Source organism: Artemia sp. Qi Xiang Cuo, chromosome 2, assembly GCF_049724085.1.
Source record: "Artemia sp. Qi Xiang Cuo chromosome 2, ASM4972408v1, whole genome shotgun sequence".
NCBI classification, from domain to species: Eukaryota; Metazoa; Arthropoda; class Branchiopoda; order Anostraca; family Artemiidae; genus Artemia; species Artemia sp. Qi Xiang Cuo.
Window position 1 is genome coordinate 41,519,166 of NC_142795.1, and position 18,293 is coordinate 41,537,458.

The window sequence follows — 18,293 nt, forward strand, 5'->3', positions numbered from 1 at the left end:
CTATTTGATTTCAATTATCGCCCATTTCACTCGCATCCTTTTTCAAAACACATCCCAGCCGAACTGTAAGTTATCCATTTTGTTCAACTTTGTGGAAATTAGGTCTTTTAGGATGATATCCCCCTCAGAGCCCTCAGTGCAAGGGTTGTAAGTTATGCCCTGGGGGCATATAAGGTTTATATAGAAAGTAATTCCATAAATCATAGGCAGCACGATCGCACTGCCTAAGTAAAGAACGGGGACACTCGAGAACGATACAAGAAACTGGGACTAAGCAAAGAGGACGACACTCCCCCACAACCCTCATGGCACGAGTTTTAAGTTATGCCCTGGGGGCATATAAGAACGATTTTGGCACAATGTATTATTTATTAATTTTTTCCTTTAGAGCAGGCCACTTCGTATCGAAGAAATTGTCGTAGAAACTTCGAAAAGGGCTCATTCAATTAGAAATTGGAGTGGCTTGTGCCCTTTTTAATAGTCGAAAGTGATTGGAAGGCTACTAACACCCCTTCCACGCCCACCATTTGCCGAAACACATCCAATCAATATTTTGAGATAGCCATTTTGTTCAGCGTAGTTGATTTCCAGATAGAAATTATGTTTTTGAGGACAGTCCCCCATAGCCCTTGGGGCAAGGGTTGTAAGTTATGCCCTGGGAGCATATAAGGTTTTTTATAGAAGGCGTTGTCGTAAAAACTTTAAAAAAGGCTCATTCGATTGGAAATTCAAAGGGCTATTGCCCTTTTTAATAGTCGAAAGTGATTAGAGGACAACTATCCTGCCTATCACGCCCACCTTTTCCCCAAACACATCTAATCAAAACTTTGAGATAACCATTTTATTCAACGTAGTTTTAAGTTCTGGAAATTAAGTCTTTGAGGAGGACAACCGCCCCCCCCACAACCCTCAGGGCAAGGGGTGTAAATTATGCCCAGGGGCATATATGGTTTTACAAAACGCGTTGTCGTAGAAACTTCAAAAAGGGCTCAAAAAATTGGGAATTGAAATGGCTAGTGCCCTTTTTAATAGTCGAAAGTGATTGCAAAGTAACTAACACCCCTTCCACGCCCAACATTTCCCCAAACACATCCAATCAAGATTTTGAGATAGCCATTTTGCTCCTCGCAGTTCAAAGCTCAGGAAATTATACCTTTGAGCAGGACACTCCCCCCACAGTCTTCAGGGCAAGGGTTATAAGTTATGCCCTGGGGGCATATCAGGCTTTTATTGAAATCTTTGTCGTAGGAAAATGAAAAAGGGCTCATTCAATTGGAAATTCAAAGGGCTAGTGTCCTTTTTAATAGTCAAAAGTGATTTGAGGGCAACTAACCCTCCTCTCACGCCCACCTTTTCCCCAAACACATCCAATAAAATTTTTTAGATAGCCATTTTATTCAACGTAGTTGAAAGTTTTGGAAATTAAGTCCTTAAGGATGACAACCCCTCCCCTCCCCCACAGCTCTAAGGGCAAGGGTTGTAAGTTATGCCCTGGGGGCGAATAAGGTTTTTATTGAAAGCGTAGAAACTTCAAAAGGGCTCATTCAACTGAAAATTGAAAGGGATAGGGCCTTTTTTAATAGTTGAAAGTGATTGGAGAGCGACTAACGCCCTGCTCACGCCCACCATTTTCCCAAACACATCCAATCAAAATTTTGAGATATCCATTTTGTTCAACGTTGTTGAAAATTTTTGATATTAGGTCTTTTAAGATGATAACCCCCTCAGAGCCCTCACTGCAAGGGTTGTAAGTTATTCCCTGGGGGCATATAAAGTTTATATAGAAAGTTGTTACATAAATTTCAAAAAGGGATCATTTGATTGGAAATTGAAATTGCCCTTTGTAATAGTCGAATGTGAGTGGAGAGTAATTAACTCCCCTCTTACGCCCACCATTCCTCCAAACATCTCCAATCAAAATTTTCAGATAGCCATTTTGTTCAACGTATCAGAAAGTTCTGGAAATTAGCTCTTTGAGAATGACCCCCCCCCCCCCATCACTCAGGGCAAGGGTTTTAAGTTATATCTTGGGGATAAATAAGATTTTTATTGAAAGTTCTGTCGTAGAAACTTCAAAAGGGCTCATGTGATCGGAAATTGAGAACGCTAGGACTACTTTTAATAGTTGAAAGTGATTGGAGAGTGACTACCGCCCCTCTCACGCCCACCATTTCCCCAAATACATCCAATCAAAATTTTGAGATAGCGATGTTGTTTAACGTAGTTGAAATTTCTGGAAATTATGTATTTAAGGATGACAAACCCCCCAGAGCCCCAAGGGCAGAGGTTGTAAGTTATGCCCAGGGGGCATATAAGGTTTTATAGATAGAGTTGAGCTAAACCTTCAAAAGGGGCTTATTCAATTGAAAATTGAAAAGAATAGTGCCCTTTGATATAGTCGAAAGAGATTAAAGGGTAACTGACCCCCTCTCACGCCCACCAGTCCTCCAAACATCTCCAATCAAAATTTTCAGATAGCCATTTTGTTCAACGTATCAGAAATTTCTGGAAATTAGCTCTTTGAGAATGACCCCCCCCCCATCACTCAGGGCAAGGGTTGTAAGTTATGCCCTGGGGGCATATAAGATTTTTATTGACATTTTTGTCGTAGAGACTTCAAAAGGGCTCATTTGATTGGAAATTGAAAGGGCTAGGGCCATTTTTAATAATTGAAAGTGATTGGAGAGCGACTACCGCCCCTGTCACGCCTACCATTTCCCCAAATATATCCAATCAAAATTTTGAGATAGCCATGTTGTTTAACGTAGTTGAAAGTTCTGGAAATTCGGTCTTAGAGGATGACAACCACCCTAACAGACCTTAGGGTAAGGGTTGTAATTTATGCCCTGAGGGCATATAAGGTGTTTATAGAAAGCTTTGTTGTTTCCAAAAGGGTTCATTCGATTGGAAATCGAAAGGCCTAGTGCCCTTTTTAATAGTCGAAAGTGATTGGAAGGCTTGACATTTTAATAGTAAAGATCGAAGTGGGTATATTGTATTATTTTTTGTTGTTGTTGTTGTTTAGACCAGGGCACTTCGTATCGAAGGAGTTGTCGTGGGAAATTCGAAAAGGGCTCATTCGATTGAAAATAGAAAGGGCTGATGCTCTTTTTAATAGTCGAAAGTGATTTGAGGGCAACTAATCTCCCTTCCACTCTCACCATCCCACGCCGACCCTCCCATTTCTGATCTTATAATTTAACTAAATCAAAATAGCGTAAGTGTATCCAAGCTATCAAAGAAAGTAAACAGATTTTTTTGCGAATGGTATCAAGGTTTCCGTATCAGGTCAACCAAAGGAGGTATGACACTAAATTAAAAAGTATCATTTTTGTCCAAATATATAAAAGGGTGTATGTGGCTAAAAATTGCTTAGAATTTTTCTCTAGTACACAAATAACAGGCCAACATACAAAGTCTTAAAAAACGAAAAGATTTAAAGTATTCTTTTTCCCTGAAAAGACTATGTCAATATAAAACGAACAGAAATTAATTTAAAAAACTTTTTCCACAAAATAAGTTTTTCAAAGAAAAGTAAAGAACTCCATTAAACAAAAAATGAGCAAACATAAAATCAAATAATCTACCAAGCGTGAAACTACCACAAATCAGCATCGATAAATAAATGAAACCCAAAACGAACAAAAATAACAATAATTAACCGAGTCAAACTTAAAACGAGCAGAAATGAACATAAGTTGGGCGCAAAACCCCTATGCCTTCCCAAACATGAGTAGGGCTCAAAACCCTTATGCCTTCCCTAGGCCAGAACATAATTTGCACTTTACTTAAAAAAATACAAATGAATGTGCATTGTCAGTTTAATATACATATACTGATATTTATTAATCAAAATTTTAATATTATTTGATTTATTAAAGTTTTAAAAGTAAAAACATTTATACTTTTTTCAGTAAAGTGCAAATTTTGTTCTGGCCTTGGGAAGGCGTAGGGGTTTTGAGCCCTACTCATGTTTGGGAAGGCATAGGGGTTTTGCGCCCAACTTATGTTCATTTCTGCTCGTTTTGAGTTTGACTCGGTCAATTATTGTAAATTTTTTTCGTTTTGGGTTTCATTTATTTATCGATGTTGATTTGTGGTAGTTTCACGCTTGGTAGAATAATTGATTTTATTTTTGCTCATTTTTGTTTAATGGAGTTCTTTACTTTTCTTTGAAAAACTTATTTTGAAAAACTTATATTATTTGTTTTATTAAAGTTATAAAAGTAAAAACATTTAAATTTTTTCAGCAAAGTGCAAATTATGTTCTGGCCTTGGGAAGGCGTAGGGGTTTTGAGCCCTACTCATGTTTGGGAAGGCATAGGGGTTTTGCGCCCAACTTATGTTCATTTCTGCTCGTTTTGAGTTTGACTCGGTCAATTATTGTAATTTTTTTTCGTTTTGGGTTTCATTTATTTATCGATGCTGATTTGTGGTAGTTTCACGCTTGGTAGAATATTTGATTTTATTTTTGCTCATTTTTGTTTAATGGAGTTCTTTACTTTTCTTTGAAAAACTTATTTTGTGGAAAAAGTTTTTTAAATTAATTGTTTAAAACATGAACAATTACATCTAAAAAAACGTGCACTTCACAACCATGTCAAAACCCGCACTAACAATTTCGATTCAAGGAAACGAAATGCAAGTAAGGAGCGACTCAGCCCAATAGTAACCTAAACTCTAAAAAACTGAATCTTTATAACAATAGGTGCATCAAAAGAATCGGCTTTTGGTGCTGATTCCAAATATATAAAATTCATTAGTTTAATGTAACCTATCAAAACATATGAGTCTCGGAGAGTTTGCCTGATTTTCGAAAAAGGGGGCAAAAGTCCCACAAAATTCAAGGAATCTAATTGAGGAATCTTATCAAAATTTCACCATCAGATTCAACGTGTCGGAGAACCCTACAGTAGAGTTTTCAATCTTTTCTTTGTTCTTCCCAGGGGTGATCGTATCGAACCAATTGTCCTAGAACATTAGGAGACAGCTCATTTGAACGAAAATTTAAAAGTTCTAGTGCCCTTTTTAAGTGACCAGCTTAAATTCGAAGGCAACTAGCCCCCACCCCATGCCCTTTTTCACCAAAGTCGTCTGACCAAAATTTTGAGATATCCACTTTGTTCAGTATAATTGAAAGGTCCAATAGCTATGTCTTTGGGGATGACATGACCCCCAGAGCCCCCGGAGGAAGGGCCGCAAGTTATGCAATTTGCCCATTTTTTAGGCTACATATAGTATTTGTTATTGGGAAGCATACCAACATTTTTCAGGGTGGGACTTCCAAGGGGAGAATTTCCCATCGAGATGAAAGTTTCCGGAGCTGAACTTTCGAGGGGAAATTCCACACGGGTGGAATTTGACAGAATTAATATATGAAATTCGTTTTATTTGTCTTACTTTCCCGTTGGCGACCCCATTTCACATGTGGGGATGCCCTGGGGGAATGGTCCAGGGGAAATCTTCAGCGGAGTTCAAATTCTCTGGGAGATTTTTACGTGAGGGGAGGGGGAGATTTCCAACGGGAGTAAATCTCTACGGGGAAATTATCACCACAAGAAATTCTTAATGAAAAATTACCGCAGGAGAAACTTTCCATGGAGGGGGGGGGGTCCGGGAAATATTTTCCACACAGGTGGGATTCCAAGACTCCTGAAACACTAGGGCCGTGTAATTAGACTCAGAACCTTTTTAAAAGTACTTAACAAGCTTTAACGTGAAGCGAGGGGTATTGAGGAAGGGGCAGCCTTCCTCATATACGCAACAATTTCTATTCGTTTTAAGTTTTAATGTTGCTCCTTACTTTCAGTAGAAAAAAAACTTTTTTTATTTAAATTAAACCGGAATGACATAACAACTATTAACATGCAGTAGGCCTATGGTCAATTAGAACAGGGAGGAAGCAGGGTTCCTCCCCCTAGATTCTGAAAAACACCTTTTTTGGTATTTTCACTCAAAATACTTTTTTTCGTATTTTCATTGAAAAAAATAAAAACTGCCCCCCGCCCCCCTATATTTTTAGGGATTGATGCAATTGCTAACATGAAAATGTTTGTCTAATTTCAGAGAAAGAAGTAGCATCCAAATTTAATGAATCTTGATGAAAGTTGGGTCATCAAGTTCAGCGTATCTGAGAGGCTTCTACACATGATCAGTAATTTTGACAGTCATTATAGGTGGAAAAACTTTAGACTTGAATTGTAGGGCTGCATAGATCATTTATCACTCATTTTCAAACAGTTCGTGGTAACGAACTGTAAGTAAGGAGCGACCCGGCTCAATGGTAACCGAAAGTCAAAAAACGGAATTTTGATACCAATAGATACATCAAAAGAATAAGATTTTAATTTTGATTTCAAATATATAAGTTTCATCAAGTTTAATCTTACCCATCAAAAGTTACACGCCTAGAAAATTTATCTTATTTTCGAAAAAAGGGGAAAAGACCCTCTAACAGTTATAGAACCTTAATGAAAATCACACCATCATATTCAGCGTATCAAAGAACCTTACTGTAGAGGTTTCAAGCTCCTATCTACAAAAATGTGGAATTTTCCATTTTTTGCCAGAAGAAAGATCACGGATGCGTGTTTATTTTTTGTTTTTTTTCTTTTCCCCAGAGGTAATCGTATTGACCCAGTGGTCCTAGAATATCGTAGGAGGGCTCATTGGAATGGAAATTAAAAGTTCTAGAGCCCTTTTTAAGTGACAAGAAAAATGGAGGGCAACTAGGCCCCCTCCCACACTCTTTTTTTTCCCAAAGTCACCCGATCAAAATTGAGATAACCATTTTGTTCAGCATAGTCAAAAATCTAATAAATATGTCTTTTAGGATGACTTAATCCCCCACAGTTCCCAGGGGAAGGGCTGCAGGTTATGAACTTTGCCCATTGCTTACATATTGTATTGGTTATTGGGAAGTATACAGACAATTACAGGAAGGATTTTTTTCTGGTGGGGGGGGCTAGAGGAGGGGGTTACTTGGGAGAATCTGTCTGTTGAGGATGTTTCTTTGGGGTAAGGGACATTTTTATGAAGGGGGCGCCGGATTTCCAAGCATTATTTAAAAAACGATCAGAAATTAAATTAAAAAAAAAAGTTTTTTAAACTGAAAGTAAGAAGCAACAATAGAACTTAAAACGAACAGAAATTATTTCGTATATGAGGGGGTTTGCCCCCAAGTCAATACCTTTCTCTTTACGCTACATTTTTTTGTGTTTTTTTTAGTGCTTTCAAAAGAGCTATCTATTCTAATTAAACGGCCTTTGTGATTCAGAGGTTTGTGAATTAAAAAAATTTTTAACTTTTAACGTAAAGAGCGGGGTATTGACTAAGGGGAGAACCCCCTCATATACGTAATTACATATACGTAAAAAAACAAAAAAAAAACAAGCGATACGGCTCAATAGTAATCGAAACTTTTAAAATGGAATTTTGATGTCAATAAATGTATCAAAAGAATGGGCTTATAATGCTGATTCTAAATATATAACTTTTATTAAGTTTAGTATTACTCATCAAAGGCTACGAGCCTGAGAAAGTTTACCTGATTTTTTAAAGAGGGAGGAAACATTCCCTACAAATGAAAGAATTTTAATGAAAATCACACCGTCAGATTCAGCGTATCAAAACACCATATTACATATGTTTCTAGCTCGTATCTGCAAATATCTGCAACTTTGCTTTTTTTGCCAGAAGAAAAATATACGAATATAGAAGTTCATTACGTAAGTTAATTTGTAAATTACGTCAGAACCAAATTTAGAGACAGCCATTTAGCAAAAGAAAAGTAAAATTTTATGCAAATTTTGTTTACTTATTCAATGACGGTGAGCCAAAATAAAAGCTGTATTAACTAAAAAACGATCAGAAATTAAATAAAAAAAAAACAAGTTTTTTAAACTGAAAGTAGGGAGCGACATTAAAAATTAAAACGAACAGAAATTATTCCATATATGAAAGGGGCTGTCCCCTCCTCAACGCCTCGCTCTTTACGTTAAAGTTTTTTATTGTTTAACAAAAATAGAGTTGTGAAAAAAGTCAAACTTTAGCGTAAAGAGCGAGGCGTTGAGGAGGGGACAGCCCCTTTCATATACGGAATAATTTCTGTTTGTTTTAAGTTTTAATGTCGCTCCTTACTTTCAGTTTAAAAAACTTGTTTTTTTTATTTAATAACTGAAAGACACCCAGGCGAGACCAAAAACCAAACATGTTCGCGAGAAGGCATTTACAAAATGCTTTACAATTGTATTCATTAATTTTCCATGTGTTCGTTCAGTTTAGCTGTTTTTGCTTTCCTATGAAATTGCAAATCAACCCTAAATAGGTACCACCCCCCCAAAAAAAATGAAATAAAATTTCACATACATAAATCTTAAAGATCCCTACCAAACTGTTTCATCTTTCAAAATAATGATACCATGTTTATTATGTCAGTGGTTCCGAACCGATTTCGGGCCATGCCCCACCAAGACATTTCTAAAATCCTGATGCCCCCTCGTAGCATTTAAATTTTCTTATTCAAAATTTTATGTTTATTCACCTGAAGGAAGCTTACAAGACCATTAACTTGGTATCTATTTTTGGGTCGTCCTCTAGGCTTTTTTTATATTAATGAAACATATATTCCACTGCAACTGGATCCTCGCGTAACTGAACCCCTTGCTACTGAACCCCCGTGCATCTGACCCAAGGTGCAAATAACCCCCGTGTTACTGGAACTCCATGTATCCGAATCCTCATACAACTGAACCCTCGTGTAAATGAACCCTCATGCAACTGAACCCTTATTCAACGGGGCTTCAGTTGCACGAGTGTTCAGTCAAATAGGACTGAGCTGCAGAGGGGTCTAGTTGCACGAAAGAATCCCTTGCTACTGAACCCCGGTGCATCTGAACCAAGGTTCAACTAACCCCTGTGTTACTGGAATTCCACGTAACCGAATCCCGATGCAACTGAACCCTCGTTTAATTGAACCCTCATGCAACTGAACCCTCATGCAAGGGTGTTCAGTTGCACGAGTGTTCTGTCAAATAGGGCTTAGCTGCACAGGGGTCTAGGTGCACGAAGGTTCAGTTAAATAGTGCTGAGTTGCACGTGGGCCAAGTTAAACGGGTTCAGTTGCACGAAGATTCAGTTAAATGGGGTTGAGTTGCACGGAAAGTGAGTTACATTGGTTCAGTTATACCCCACACCTCTTTTGTACAATGTATAAAGTCATTGCAACACTATCATGCTTTTTCTGTGCTCTTTAAATGTATTTAAATGTGACGCCATTCACATGAAAAATGTTCATTATTTTTAAATGAAGGTTCTAAAGTAAAGTGAGCCGAAGAGTGCACGTCCTGCCCGTAACCCACCAAAATAGTGTCATGTACTGTCACTGTTTTCTCCTGCTTGCTTTTTGAGCCTCAATTAATACGTCTAATTTTAATTTCTTTAAGTTTTGAATCAATATTTTCAAAATATCATCTTAAAAATACAAAGCTATAAGTCTGCCACGAAAATGAATGATAAATTGCAAGCGTGCTGAACTAGCCAAAATTAGAGAGATATCGCTGACAATTTTACTAATTTCTAACTTTTCTTCTTCATTTTTCGGGACATTTAAAAAACGGTTCTAGTCGTTTACCCCCTTGGCGATAACCCCCCCCCCCCCGAAAATTACCCCTGCGTAAAATACCCCCTCCCGGAAAATACCCCACGCGGAAAATAAGAGGCTTTTAAAATTTGAAAATTTTATTTGAGTTTCATTTTTTTATTTCCGTAGGGGGAAGGAATTTTGGTACTTGTGTATTATGCGCCACTCACTCAAGTTTACGCGGTGTAAAAGTCGAGAACTCACCAGTTTTTCAACAGCACATTCAACAAACTATCACATGAAAGAAAATGCAGACCGTGCACTTCAGCGTCGCATCTATGTGAACGAAGATCTATGTTATCAAAAAGCCGTACTTGCGAGCGACGCGAAGTGTCGCGAGTGGCAAATATTTTCGCACTCTTGGCAACAGTGCTTGCCACGAATTATTTTCTTCGGCTGGTGGCAACCCTGGGGGTGGGCTGCCATGGACAAGCCATGGATTTTTTTCTTGAAACCTACTGGAAATTGTGCCAAATTCAGATGAACCTTTCTCTTCTTTGTTTCACAATTCCCACGCCGGAGGATTAATTGTACTTGTATCTCTTGTCATTGCCGAGCTTTAAATCCATAAAAGTAAATTTCAAATCATCCTAAATAATAAATATGATTTTTAAAACTCATTTTCAAAATGGACTAAGCCGTAAAAAAAGATTTCACGAGAATCTATGAATGTACGTGGAAATGACGGTCGCAAAATGAGGCTTCACATAACAGAGATATCAAATACTTTACCCCCCCCCCTAAAATGTAAATCTATAGCCCAAATTTATTTCTAAATTAACGAAAAAACTGGTGAGTTCTCGAGTTTTACACAGGGTAAACTTGAGTGAGTGGCGCATAATGAGTGGCATAGTGAGTGGCGCATAAAACTACTTGTTAACCATCTCTTGTATTATAATAAAATTTCAGTAAACTGCCAGTTACTAAGTTAGACTTCAGCCTAAAAAATGGTTAAGGCAGTGGTGATTCCATAGGAGGGGCGAGGGGGCGCCCCCCTTAACGTAGTCTAAAGTAGTAGAACCTATTTAATTACAGCAAGTTTGCTTGATAGGATCTGGTTCCTAATGCAAGTTTATGGGACATACCTTTTTTGCCCCCCCCCCCTAAAAAAAATCCTGGATCCACCCCTGGGTTAAGGGGTGGTAACCCCACTCATATTTAGGGCTGTTCATACTTTAACATCGATCTTTACTTTCACGTTGAAAAGTATTTTATTTCAGTTAATCAGGAAACACTCTTTGTTGACGTATTATTTTGAACTACAGACTGGAACTGAAACAATAGTTGTCAGAGGCTAAACAGTTGCGGATATATTTTCTTCATTTTATTTTGTAAATAGACTTTTTAAGTTTCTGCGTGTTTTTTTTACATTTTACCCAAGAATTGTTCCTTTCTATTAGTTTAAGAATCTTATATTTTGGAGCATTATATTTTTATAACTATTTTCAGTTAATTCCTAGCAAGGCCGTATCCAGGGGGGGTTACCCGGTTTGAACCCCCCCCCCCCCCAAAAAAAAAAATTTTGACCGAGTCGAAAATAAGTCGAAAATTAGTAAAACCTAGGTAAAAATCAGTAAAATTAGTCGAAAACTGAGTAAAAAATTAGTAACCCCCCCCCAAAAAAAAAAATCCCGGATCCGCCCTTGATTCCTAGTTACAATCACTTTTGTTACAAGCCCAAATATAAATTCTTCATTAGAAGCTAAATATGTAGATTGTATTAACACATAAATTCAGCGGAAAACATGCAACCCCAAAAATTATTTAGCAAAGCATGGACTTATATTAAACAAAAATTATAGACGCTGTTTCCAAAAAATCTCTCTTCAATATTTCTTCCCATCTACGATACACATTCCTTTTTGAAAGCAATCTATCATCAAAACAGGAAGGCTGTAGCATTGTTTTTGGACACCGGTCGGCCCCATCACAGCTGAAGAAATAAACTAGTGGAAAAAAAGCAAGATTTTCACCTATAGCCACTAAATTAACCCAGTTGCAAGAGCTAAGTATGAAATAAGTACAAATATAGGCGGCTGACGGAAACAAAGACCAAACAGATGTTTCAGCAATTAATTTTTGAAGGTTGTTTGTTTGTTGTTTGTTTTTGACATTGACAGGTTTATCACTGGTATGATAAATACACTGGTTTTATCGCACCCGTGACACTTGAAAACCATCCCTGTAAACACGGTTGCAAGAGGGGATATTCAAACCACCCTGAAAGATAATTAATCAAAATAATGAAATTTCTATTTACCTCTGGTGCGATCACTATGTGACAGCTGACATCGTGAGAGTCAACAAGGATGGGCTGATGACGACTTTGATTAGTTAATCCTGTGAGCCATTCGAGGCCACAGTCACAAATAAATGGATTTTGACCTAGCTTGATCCAAGTGATCTGGCTTTGGTCTCTAAGCCAAACTGCCGTAGGCTTAAGATGCTGGATTGCATTCCTTCTCAAGTCAATTAACGTCATGTTTGTCTTAGCACTAAATGTATTGGCGAGTACATTTTGGATTTTATTGTTGTTGAGCAGTATTGTTTCCACCGAATTCGGTATCTGTTTCTCATTAATCATAGATATCTGGTTGAAACTGAGATCCATAAATTTCAGGTTCATTCGAGTTTCCAATTCATAGTAATTACTTATTTCAGATATCTCATTCGAATGCAAATCCAAGAATTCCACTGACAATGGCAAAAATGAGTAATCGAACAATTGAACCCCATTCTCTGATAAATTAACAAACCGTAGCTTCATTAAGTTTCGGAATAGTCCATTTATATCCTCAAGGAAATTAGAATCGAAACGAATTTCCTGCAAATTTTCACTTCCGTCTAAACTACCTGGCTCAATTAGTTCCAATCGATTATTCGCTACTTCTAATATCTCAAGCTTTGACAAGCCATATAATGCTCGCCCCATGATACTCTGTAGTTGGTTATTACTTATCAATAAAACTACTAATTGGGTGGAATTAGTGAAAAAATTGTCTTCTATACTCATTATGGAATTGAATGATAAATCTAACCTCTTTAGCATTGTCAGATCAAAGATAGCCCTAGGAATGAGGGGTAAATTATTTCCCTTCAGTGCCAATTGTGTTAGTCCAAGACAAGGACGAAATGAACCATTGGCCAGCCTTGTTATATTATTATGATCTAGTTCCAATTCAGCTAGGCCACTCAGTCCTCTAAATGTATAGCCGTCAATTACATTCAGTTGATTGTTAGCGAGCTTCAGAGAGTGTAAGTTCTGGAGGTTGTCAAATGCACCAAAATCTACTCGCTCAATAATATTATTTGACAAGTCCAGCTCTTGTAAACTAGACAGGTCTCTTAAGAGCCCGCTTTCAAGAACTCTTAGTCTATTATTATTCAGCTTCAGGACCACTAGTCTCAGCAGACCTCGGAAAGGATCTCTCGACAGGGACTTCATCCCATTGTTGGACAAGTCTAATGTTTGTAATTCTAGCAGACCTGCAAATGATGCATCATCTAGCTGACTTATATCGTTTTCCTTTAAAATTAATTCCGATAAATGTTCTTGAGCAAAAAATACCCCAGGCTGAATACTTTTAATATTATTTCTTCTAAATGAAATGGAAGTAGCATGCCTAAGGCAATTTTCAGGAAATTGAGGCAGTTCCCGTAAATCAGTATTATAGAAGTTGACAGCCCGTAGGCTCTCTAATCGACAAATTTCCAATAAGTTTCGAATGCGACAGCTTGTTATAGCAAGTTCACTGAGTTTATGATATTTAGAAAGGGGAAGAATATCGGCTAAAGTGGTAGCCGAACAGTTCAAAATAATACTGTGTGTGCTAGGGTCAAAAGTAGGAGGTACTTCTTGGTCCAAAATACAGGTTCCTTTACCCTTTTCCCACGTACAAAGGCAGTTCATTCCTACGAGTATCATGGCCAAGATTAATAATTCCATATCTTAATCAAGTCGAATTCTTGATAAACTGGACATTCCTTTCTCCATATGGTAGCCGGCAACGCGACACTCTAGATCTGTATCTGAAAATAAGATTTAAGAAACGGTTAAAATTATTCTAAATTTTATTTTAAGCAAAGGAAATTGTAATAAAAGCGGAATAAAAACTATTTAATCATTACTCACGAATAATTTACAGCCCATACATAGAAAACTAGAACAAAAATATCAACCCTTGCCTCGGAAAATTCTGCCTCGACTTACTCCCTACCAATTACTCGTTTCTATTTTGACTAGCCTGTCTTTATAGCGCTTTTTTCCGTTCAACTTCTGAAACAGGATCAATTCAGTTGCAATAATTCAAAGATGCCATATTACAAGACAGAAGTTACTTTTGGAGAGCGACAATAAAGATATAAAATATTTTGGAAAAGTAAAAAAAAAATCTATAATATATTAAGGACTGCTAAAAAAAAGATACCAAAAAGGCTCATGACCAGTCGATTTAATGTGCTCAATTTGAGGCCCTTGTGATATAAATATCAGCTTGGCAAAAAAAAGAGAAGAAAAATCACACAGCATTTTGAATTGCCTCCGCCGGTTTAGGATAGCATTCTATAAGCTAATTGTCAGCGAAATACTAAAAATAATAACCCTATCATATACTGCAAAACTGACAACAAAGAATATCGCTGAAGGATATATGGGCAAATGAATTCGGTATATATACGTCATAAACATGCGGTTTGAAAATTATAATCTGTTCCAATCACAACTATTGAAATAGTTAGGCTGTGTGTTTCTTTTCCTCCAAACGAGGCTGGAGCATACCGGATAGACGTTGACATGATGAATGCTAAGCAATGAACAACTTTTTTCCCTTGCAGAGTACTCTCAGAGGGAAACCAGCGTCGGGCACAGTAGATAGCCAAGTTTTTTTTTTGGGGGGGGGGGAATCATTCCGAATAATTGTTATCGAGCATGAATCATTTTTGAGACGAGTTTTTGTACCTTCTTATTTATGCTGTGGATACGGGCAGGAATTCATATTTATGCTCCAGACTTAGACAAGAACTATTTGTTTAGAAACAAAGAAGCATGATATGAAAAACGTAAATGAAACCTAAAGTCCTAATTAAACAGTAATTAACAAAAAAATATTATTTTCATTTCATTCCGTTACCTAGGAGCATGAGGAACTAAAGGTCGAATAAAAATTCCATTAAAAAAAATCCCTAATTTCTAAAATAAATTGCCTGTTACTGTACAGGTAAACGCCAAGATTAAAAACACAGTCTCAAATTCTTTGAGGATTTTCCCGTCAGGAATTTGGTTGTTTTAATGCCTGCTCCCTGTATCTAGAAACACAGAGACGATAAACACCATTTAGGAATCATTTACTGGAAAAAAAAGTTTTTGATGAACGTAAAGAGCGAAGTAGAAACTTAAAACGCTCAAAAATTACTGTTTTACATTTTATGCAATACATTTTTGACAAACTGTTACAATTAAACTGGCTCGTGATTTCCCTATATTTGCAGAATTCTGAAAAACTAGTTCTTTACTGAAAACAAAGCATTCTTGAGTTTTCTAGAGAGTTCAAATCGTGTAGTGAAATTTATTGATTTCTTGGCCGGTAAAAGACTATTGGGAGCAAGGCCGTACTCAGGATTTCTTTTTCAGAGGGGGTTTTACTAAAAAAAAAATTGGGGGGGGGGGTTACACAAAAAAACCTAAAAAAGCACATGAAAATTTGTTTATATCCGTTTGCTAAGTTTTTACGAGTCAGACAAACATTTTTTGGGGGGGGGGCAGGGTTTCAAACTGGGTAACCCGCCCCCCTGGATACGGCCCTGATTGGGAGCATTATGAATAATTATTTTATTTTCAGCAGGCCACATAAGGATTTTTCTACTCTTAATACTATTTTGTTTAAGCTCTAGTTTTTCATAAGTCTACAAATACAGGGAAATATCACGAGCCAGTTTATTTGGAAAAGGTTTTCAAAAATATTGTACATGAACAGCAAAACAGTAATTTGGGTTTTAAGTTTCAACTTCGCTCTTCACTTTCTTCAGAAAAACTTTGCTTTTTTAGAAATTAATTTTTGTGCGTTTCTTAGGTTTTAGAAATATAGACAATAAGCCTAATGAAACGAACTTTTTCCGACTTAGGCAATAGAACAAAGAAGTCAGCATGAGTTTTCGCTAATAAAGGGCATTAAGTAGAGGTTAATCTTTCCATCTCTCTTAAAGTTTCCCTTAGAAAGATCTGAAATTTGTCACATAAAGAGCCCATGGGGTATATTATCCCTGGCATCTTCGACGAGTAGTAAATAACAAATTTAATTTATATAAAAATATTAAACTATATGAGACATTTACAGAATTTAGAGACCTGGAGGACATTACAAGAACTTAAGCTAAAATGTGAATTTTGTATTTTATGCCAGAAGAAAGGTCATGGATGCTTGTTTATTTGTTGTTTTTTTTGCGTGTTTTTGTTTTCTCCAGGGGTGATTGCTTCGAACCAATAGTCTTAGAATACTGAGAAAAGACCCATTCGAACTGAAACTAGTTCTAGTGCCCCTTTTAAGTGACCAAAACGATTGGAGGGCAAAGATCATGGATGCTTGTTTATTTGTTGTTTTTTTTTTTTTTGCGTGTTTTTTTTTTTCTCCAGGGGTGATTGCTTCGAACCAATAGTCTTAGAATCCCACACCTCTTTTTTCCTCGATGCCGTCTGACCAAAATTTTGAGATAGCCATTTTGTTCAGCATAGTTGAAAAGTTTAGTAACTATGCCTTTGGGAATAATGTGACCCCCCACATCCCCTGGGGAAAGAACTATAAGTCATGATATTTGCCCGTTGCTTACGTATAGTATTTGTTATTGGGAAGTATATAGACTTTTTTTTTAGGGGGGGGATTTTCTTCTGTGGGAATTTTCCACAGGGAGAATATTCCGCGCAGTGGGAAGTTTCCAGTTGAAAATGTCTAAAGTATCTTTCCGTAAGGGAGGGGGATTTTCCACGGGATAAACTCTCCATGGGGGAGTTTTCCACAAAATAAATCTTCCAGGGGCAATTTTCTGCGGGAGCAACTTTCTACTAGGTGGTGGTGGAGGGGTAATTGCAGGAAAACTTTTCCACGGAGGAGGGGATTTCCAGCAAGATTTTAAAATTAATTAGAAACTAACGTCTTTTTCAAATGAAAGTACACTAAGAAAAATTTTCACCCGGAATCATCCACGAAAAAAAAATTCTTGGGGAGGGGGGATTTTGAGCTAGAATGGAATTGTCTGCGGGAATTTCTATGGTGGGGTATTTTATGTAGGAAGAACTTTCCATGGAGGGATTTTCCATGGGGGAAAGGAATTTTCCATGGGGGGGGGAGCCAGATTTCCTGGCATTATTTAAAAACAATCAGAAATTAAATAAAAAAAAGTTCTTCAACTGAAAAAAAGCAGCAACATCAAAACTTAAAATGAATATACATTATTACGTATTATGAGGGGGATGACCCCTCGTCAAGAGCTCACTCTTTACGCTAAAGTTTGACGTTTTTCCCTAGATCTTTAAGAACGACTCCTGAAACACAAGGGCCGTTTAATTAGAATAATAAGCTTTTTTGAAGTTCTGTAAAAACTTTAGCGTAAAGAGCGAGGTCTTGAAGAGGGAGCAAACCACAGTAGAGATGCTCGTCTGGATTTGCTTACGCCCCCGTACCAAACAGGTTTCTGGTAGGTATAATCTGGTTTGGTAGGTACAATCTGGTTAGGTGGGTATAATCTGGTTTGGTTCAAGTTTTTCTGACACAATTTACCGGATTTCTAATTCACGGTATACGTGTCTTTTTTAGGGTAAGCCCGTGTTAGAAAACCGGCATGTCTTGTTTCGCTGCCGACTAATGTTTTTGAAAAGGGTAATTACTTCTAAGTTCAATAACGAAATTACACTTCTGATGGTTAAGAAAGCGTAACGGGTAATTAAAGTATGAGGAATGGGATGCTATAATTAGAATGGTTTTAAGTTGAAAATTGTGACGTAAAAATAACTCTATTAGTGAATTTTTTGGGAACAGGTATTTGAGTAAAGGTATTGCGTTGGTTAAGAAAGCGTAACGGGTAATTAAAGTATGAGGAATGGGATGCTATAATTAGAATGGTTTTAAGTTGAAAATTGTGGCGTAAAAATAACTCTATTTTCGAATTTTTTGCGAAAAGGTATTTGCATAAAGGTATTGCGTTGGTTAAGAATGCCTCACGGTTAATTAAAGAATGAGGAATTGTCTCTTTGGGCTGTGTGGGCGTGACTTTGGGGTGTGTGTGTGTGTTCGGTCTGTGTGTATTTCTCTTTCGCCCGTGTGTGTCTCTTTGGGCTGTGGGTGTCTCTTTAGGATGTGTGTCTCTTTGAGCACTTTGAATCTTTATTGTCTGTGTGTGTGTATTTTGACTGTTTGTGTCGTTTTGGGCTTTGTGTCTCTGTGTGGATGTGTGCATCTCTTTGGGCCGTGTACGTTTCTTTGTGCTGTATTTGTCTATTTGGGCTGTGGGCATCTCTTTGTGATGTGTGTATCTTTAGGCTGTGTCTGTCTCGTTGGACTGTGTGTCTTTTTTGGGGTGTTTTAGTCTTTTTGGTCTGTAAGTGTCTCTTTGGGCTGTTTGAGTCTTTTAGGTTGGTGTTTGTCTCTTTGGGTTGTGTTTCTCT

General features: G+C 37.3%; 1 protein-coding gene across 1 annotated transcript in view; it reads right to left on the minus strand.

Annotated features, from left to right (window-relative positions):
* Positions 1-18,293, minus strand: part of LOC148955238 (uncharacterized) — a 92,296-nt gene that overhangs the window by 40,651 nt on the left and 33,352 nt on the right. The window contains exon 2 of the mRNA XM_089101111.1: positions 11,901-13,669. Coding sequence (XP_088957237.1) covers positions 11,901-13,586 — 1,686 coding nt within the window. The 5' untranslated portion in view covers positions 13,587-13,669. The remainder of the gene's footprint in view (positions 1-11,900; positions 13,670-18,293) is intronic.